Genomic DNA, 7,065 nt, shown 5'->3' with positions numbered 1-7,065 from the left:
CTGTTGTTGCGGAGCAAGGGCTCTAGGTGTGCGGGCTTCAGCAGTTGTGGCTCGCGGGCTCTAGAGCGCAGGCTCAGTAGTTGTGGCGCACGGGCTTAGTTGCTCCGCGGCATGTGGTGTCTTCCAGGACCAGGGCTCGAACCCATGTCCCCTGCACTGGCAGGCGAATTCTTAACCACTGTGCCACCAGGGAAGTCCCTGGTTTGGAATTCTTAAAATCCCTCCCAATTTTCCGTGATCTTCCAGAGATAATCAGTGGCTCACTTAAATTTAAGGCAAAATCAAAATCAAACAAAAATCCCTTCGAATCTAGGAATTTGCAGGTCTGCAACAGCTAACATCCAGTAACTCTAAAATTTCCTTATGATTCTAAGTTTACTATCATGGACCACAGAAATAGGTACTGAAAATTATAGTTTGGACAACTATAAGCAAAACTCCACCAATATTTTAAAATGAAAATACATTTTCATCATTTACAATGACTTGGTCTAATCCTCCAGGAATGGATCAGTAAATATTCAATTAGCTGAGATGATCTCTTTGTTATTCCGTGAAAATGATCAAAACCTTTATCTGAGGAGACTCAAAAAAACTCTTCTCTCAAGCAGAATCATCATTCTCCTGGCACTGGTCCTCTCTCCAGCTGCAGCAGAGCTACTGCTTGAAGAAAACCTATAATCCCTTCTACATGTATAAAAAGAGTAGTGAGTGTTACAGGCCATCTGCATCTAATCCTCTCCCTTACTACTAGGATGGATGGAAAAAACTCAGAAAGGGGTAGGAGGAACTTTGACCAACAGTCAATCATCTAAGGAATTTTTGTTCCCCAGAGGACTCGAGGATGATGAATCTGAATATATTTCCCCTACCACGCCCTGCACTGACTAGAATCCAAGAATTAAGATCTAACATTGGTAACTTTAGGAACTGTTAAACACCTCTAGGTATATGGTATCTGAAATTACAAGCAGTGAGTTCTCAGAAAGTACCTGAACGTGGTTAATGTTGCAATTAAGTGAATGTTCTGAAGATAAGCTGCTACTTAGCAGTACTATGTTCTGAAGACAAGAACGTGAAGGCCCCCAAAGGCTTTGGCGCCAACTGTGCTTTGAGGTCACTAATATCCAAACACTTAAGTACACCTCGGTATCTGCTGAGTAGAGCATGAAGTCGAACTCCAAATACATGAGGAAGTACCAACCTTCATCCATTACAAATAGCAAAAACCTCTATGAAACTTCAAAGGCTCTTATATCAGTATCATCTAACAGAAAAATCTCATTAATTCTACTGAGATTTATCATCATTTTGGAGATTAGGTTGAAATTTATCTGTACTCTTTGTGAAAATGGCTCATAAAAGAACCCAACAGAACCAACTTATCTGTGGCAAAGTCTGGCTTCTAAGGGACAGCAGGCTGGGTCTGCTGCTTCCTTACGAGCAGCCAAGAAACCTGTATTCCTGCATGGACAGAGCACTCAGATACTCTGCAATGACAGCATCACGGCCCATTCAGCCTTATCTGCTTAGGCAGTTCTTCCTTTTTTTGTTTAGTGTTACCTACACCAGTATCTTAAAATTCTTCATAATTTAAACTCATGTTTAGTTATGTGGCACGTTCTTTCCATCTTGATAGTAACAAATTAGTGAGGTTTTATGATATCTTTATTCTTTAATTACAGAGAACAAAGTTTAAGACAAAACATTCCAATGTTAATAAAAATACTGTCAACATCAGATTGTTTTTAAATAAAACTCAAGGTGCTGGACTGAAGGTGGCTCTGCAGAGTCCACCACCTGTTCCAACCTGCTTAGATCCCAGATCTATGCAGCTGGATTGGGTGGGTATCATTTCAAACACCCTTAGATCCTGACCATGGATATCCCTCTGTGAATAAGATTTTTAACCCCTAATTGGAAACAATTCTACATTTAACAGGTCAATATTAAGGAATTTGAATTTACTCTCTGTTATTTCCCAGAATCTGATCTAGTCAAAGATATACCCAAATGAGATTAACAGAGTGCTTTTTTACTTCAGTCTTAACACAATTATCAATCAGTACTCCTGGTGGAAAGATTAAGGCTTGTGTCAACTGACAGTATTTCTTCTGCAGGACCTTATTTCCTATTACCCGTTCCACTGGGATAGATTTTATGGCAGGTCCCAAGATAGGAACTACATTTCCACTGAATTACATACTACATTTTCAAGACTGATGTTAGAACTGGTTTCATGAGGCAGATGTCACAAGGAGTTAACAAAAACAAAAAATCAAGTAACTTGTTTTACACTGATTTTAAGAAGAAATTCATTAAGAGATACATGTTTAGCCTTTAAATACAGAATGATTGTATAAATTAGATTTCAGCTGAAAGGACAATTTAGCAAGTCAGAAAAAGCTCCTAGAAACATACCGAAAATAATGCCAGATATACAATAAGAAACAGATTTTCTATGGAACTTCCATTTATCCTTTAGCCACAGTTTCAATGATTATATTTTCTGATCCAAAAATCAGAACACATGGTTTGTCAAAGGATCTTTCTGTGCGACTCCTGGGTGTAAGAGGCGGCGAGTGATGCTTTTATGTTTGTAAGGCCAGACACTGTAACCACCGAGCATTTTAACAGCTTACACCAAAGTGATAGAATAGAGGGAATCTGGATTGTTCCAGAAAATTTAGTTAATATGGTCACCAAAGTTACAGTAACCATAACTGATAGCTCTTCCTGCCCTTATTCTACTAAGAAGGAAATGTGACTCTCTTTTTCTCCTTTTTATTGCATCTCTCTCAGGAGAGGGAGAGAGAGGGAGAGAGAGAGGGAGATCAAAACCACTGATTTGGAGGTCCCATCAGTTGCCAAAAGTTGTATGTAGAGATAACTTTGCTGTCTACCCCTTCCCGAGAAGTTGGGGCGAAGGGAGTTGTACTGCTACGAGAGCAACAATTTAGGGAAACCCTCCAATGGAAGATTAGTTCCTAATCACATGGGGCAGTGACCCTGCAGTAGCCTGTGCTGAGGAAATCCTTGTGTGTACACACACACACACACACACACACACACACACACACACACACTTTCCTGATTAGTTTCTTTCCCCAATCCCTCTTCTTCAGTCCTGCTTTCTAACCAGGGCCCGCTGCAGGAGTGGTAGGACAATTAGCAGGAAAGCTTGGAAGGGTTCTACCCCCACTTAAAAAATACCTTTGCTTAAAAACACTTGCATATCCAGTGATTAGCAATTAAGATGTGAAAATAATTAACTACTTAGTAGTTAAATTCTACTAATTATCAAAAGTCCTGGCCTCCTGGGATCAGCAACATTACAGATGGAAGTCACACTGCATTTCTTAAAAGCTTTTTCTGAATGCTTAACAGGTCTCTTTCAGCGTTAATTGCACTTGTAAAACACATCTTTTTCCTTTAATCTCAAATATGTTTTATTTTTCATTTATAAAAAGAGAAAAGGGTCAATTTATCATTTGCTCTAGCTTTTCTAAATTTGATAAAGATTCCACACGAATTTGTGTGACAGGTATAAGGGGAGTAGAGTACAGTTACTTTTGGGAGATTGAACTCGTCCTCAAGACACTTCAGAGCTTGGACTGCAGTGACTTTAGGTGCTTGTGGTAAGATTCATGGACCTGCAGGGAAGGGAGAGAAAAAATTACTGATACGGAGTTTGCAATTTAAAATAGCATACTTGGACTTCCCTGGTGGCGCACTGGTTAATAAGAATCCGCCTGCCAATGCAGGGGACACGGGTTCAAGCCCTGGTCTGGGAAGATCCCACATGCCGCAGAGCAACCAAGCCCATGCACCACAACTACTGAGCCTGCGCTCTAGAGCCCGCGAGCCACAACTACTGAAGCCCGTGTGCCTAGAGCCCGTGCTCTGCAAAAAGAGAAGCCACCGCAGTGAGAAGCCCACGTACTGCAACGAAGAGGAGACCCTGCTTGCTGCAACCAGAGAAAGCCTGCGTGCAGCAGCAGACCCAACACAGCCAAAAATAAATAAATATATTAATAAAATAAAATAAAATAGCATACTTTTTTTTGCAATTCTTTTTTTTTTTTTTTTTTGTGGTACTCGGGCCTCTCACTGTTGTGGTCTCTCCCGTTGTGGAGCACAGGCTCCGGACGCACAGGCTCAGCGGACTGCATCGGCAGGCAGACTCCTGCCAATGTCCCCTGCATCGGCAGGTGGACTCCCAACCACTGCGCCACCAGGGGAGCCCAAAATAGCATACTTTTAATCAAGAAATTATCTGAACCTTATTTGGATCCTGATTCAAAAAATCTGAAGTGGGGAGAAAAGAAGAATTGAGCTATAACTGGGGAAATCTGGACACTGACTAGGTAGTAGCTCATGATATTAAAGAATTACTGTTAATCTGTTTAGGTGTGAGAATGGCAGTGTTTATGTTTTTTAAGAAGAGTCCTTATCTTTTAGAGATACATACTGAGATATCTACGAATAAAATTATCTGATATCTCGGATTTGCTTCAAAATAATTCTTAGCTGGGAGGTTCAGATGAAATGCAACTGGCCATGAGCAGACAGTTGCTGAAACATGAAAAAGGGTATGGGGGAGATGCACTGGAGTATGCTATTTGTGTATACATTTGAAATTTTTCAATTGTTGCTAAATAGTTGGGGAAAACTAAAAACCTGCACACTGCAAGAATGACCTTGTTCCCTTCAGAACCTGTTGCTCAAATAGACTGTCCAAAGTGCCATGAGAGCTTTCAAAGCTTTCACAGATGATCACTCAGAGGCCTTTCCTGACTTAATATTTAAATGAACAATTTCAAAAGGTGAAAAGATTTTTTTTTTTTTTACCTCTGTTTTGTTCAGTGGGGATTTCTTGGCCCATTCAAACAAGTTTTCGTACACATTCCCATCATAGCGGCCAAGCACAGAGCCCAGTGTCACATCCTGAAAATCAAATGCATCAACCAGAGCAACAGCGTCAGGGCGAATCACAGTCAGTAACTCCTTTATGCGCTCGTTCACTTGGGTGATTTGAGACTCTGTCATGATGCTCCCCTAAAAGAAACAAGCAAGCAGACAGATATTACATAGCTACGTATAAATATATTTATATATGTATATATACACATACAATCACAAAGTAAACCACAATTATTTTTCTATAAAAAATTAAGAAATACATAAATAAAAGGACTTAGAAAATACCTGAAGAAAATCCCCCGCGTTCCGACTGATTCCATACAGACAATACAAGAGACACAAATTCCTTAAGACGGCTTGGATGGATTTCTCTTGAATTTGGAGGAGTTTTTCTGAAAAGAGCTTAACTGCCACATAGTGGCAATGTGCCTAGATAAAAAGAAAACACCAGAGTGTAAGAACCTTTGAAAAAGACTCAACAGTGATACAGTTTCTGCACTAAGAAAATGAGGGGGGTGGTGAAGGACGGAGAAGGGGAGGGGGAGAGAGGACCATTGCTGACCTCACTTGCTTGAACGAGGTCAACGGAAGTCAGGTTCCATGCTACCTCCTTGCTTTTTCTGTGAATCACTTCAGTTTGAAGGTTTTTTGCAGCAATTTCTACTAATCTGTTAAAAAAGAAAAGAACTGGAAAACTGGAGCTCAAGGAAGTGATCGCTGGGACTTGTGCCTCCCGCCTCTCCCATCAAGCCCCTGGCCACAGAGGCCCCCGTGGTCCTGTCCCAGCTCGAGGGTGTGCTCACCTGGCTGCACGAAGCTTGTACGCTTCTGTCAGGCTGTGAGGGCTGTTGATATCCACCACGGCTGGCCAGACGGCCACCTGCTGTGGCTGGATGTGCTGGCTGGGCAGGTCATTCAAGTAGGACACCATGCCACACACCAACTTGCCTGAGTGCACCTGGTCATAACTTTTCATCAGGAACCTGAAAGTCACCAGGACACATGCTTTCAGCAACTATGCTTCTCGTGAAACAGAAATAAAACGAACTCCTGAAATGACTTTAAGCTGTGGGACAACTGTTTCATACTAGCCTGACCCCAAGAAAAAACCGTGGGTCAGGACGGAAGGCAAAAATGACATCTTTCTGGAACAAACATAATGAGAAGAGAAAACATGGTAATAAGAACCAACGGAAAGGACTCGAACATTCTTGAGAACACATATGAGAAATCATGAATTAGATTCTCACCTGGCCGTCTGTAGCATCATGACAGTGTTTTCTCCCTCGAAGGTGCAGGTTGGGGTAAAATTGACGTAAATATTTGGAAGTCCACTGCAGTGAGAATAGCCATGCCCACCACAAGCCATCCGACATGCTTCAATACCAGTGTTAGTCGTCCAGGACGTGAAAGCCTTCAGCCCGGCAGTGAGGGCATGAAGCTGAAGGGGGAAGCACAGGCCATCAGAACATCTGTGGTGCTGACAGCCCGCATTCCAATGAAACACACTTAGCCTCACTTAACGGCACTTGTCACTTTCAAAATCACTTGGCAGGGACGTCCCTGGCGGTCCAGTGGTTAGGACTTCACGCTTTCACTGCCAGGGACCCGGGTTCCTGGACAGGGAACTAAGATCCCACAAGCCACGTGGCGTAGCCAAAAACAAACAAACAAACAAAAACCAAACAAAATCACTTGCTATGCCACATAAACTGAAAAGCATGCTCATCTGATTGGCCTGAACCAGTAACATTCCCACATTCCTTTCTGAACTGTTTTACTTGGCAAAAAAGGTACCACGTAAGTTCCTTTGATTAGTAAATGACCAACATGGTACAGTAATTCTGAAACTTAAAAACAAACCCACGCATCTTCACCTTTGATCCACTCTCAATTAGAAAATTTTCTCTATATTTTGAGAATATATGGATTCTTTTCAAGATATCCCAATGTTTAATTTTCTCTGGACATGATCCAGTAGGCAAATATGAACCAGAAGGGTGCCCACAAGGGAACAAGACATGACGCAGACCTCAGGCAGCTCACTCAGGTCCCCTTGGCTGATGTCTTCATTAATCCGATGATAGGTCTCTTTCATGTATGCGCCTACAAACTGGAAGGCATAGGCAGTGGCCAGGAGGG

The 7,065-nt window shown here is 41.9% G+C and overlaps 1 protein-coding gene across 1 annotated transcript in view; it reads right to left on the bottom strand.

The window, feature by feature from the left end:
• Positions 1–3,452: 3,452 nt before the first annotated feature.
• Positions 3,453–7,065, bottom strand: part of ACOX1 (acyl-CoA oxidase 1) — a 20,792-nt gene continuing 17,179 nt past the window's right edge. Inside the window, 7 exon segments of the mRNA XM_007454328.1 lie at positions 3,453–3,653; positions 4,852–5,058; positions 5,209–5,352; positions 5,486–5,591; positions 5,727–5,906; positions 6,174–6,364; positions 6,956–7,065. The exon segment at positions 6,956–7,065 is cut by the window's right edge and continues 7 nt beyond it. Coding sequence (XP_007454390.1) covers positions 3,603–3,653; positions 4,852–5,058; positions 5,209–5,352; positions 5,486–5,591; positions 5,727–5,906; positions 6,174–6,364; positions 6,956–7,065 — 989 coding nt within the window. The 3' untranslated portion in view covers positions 3,453–3,602.

The sequence above is a fragment of the Lipotes vexillifer genome, unplaced genomic scaffold, assembly GCF_000442215.2.
Source record: "Lipotes vexillifer unplaced genomic scaffold, Lipotes_vexillifer_v1.1 scaffold518, whole genome shotgun sequence".
NCBI classification, from domain to species: Eukaryota; Metazoa; Chordata; class Mammalia; order Artiodactyla; family Lipotidae; genus Lipotes; species Lipotes vexillifer.
This window is presented reverse-complemented; position numbering and strand designations above follow the sequence as displayed.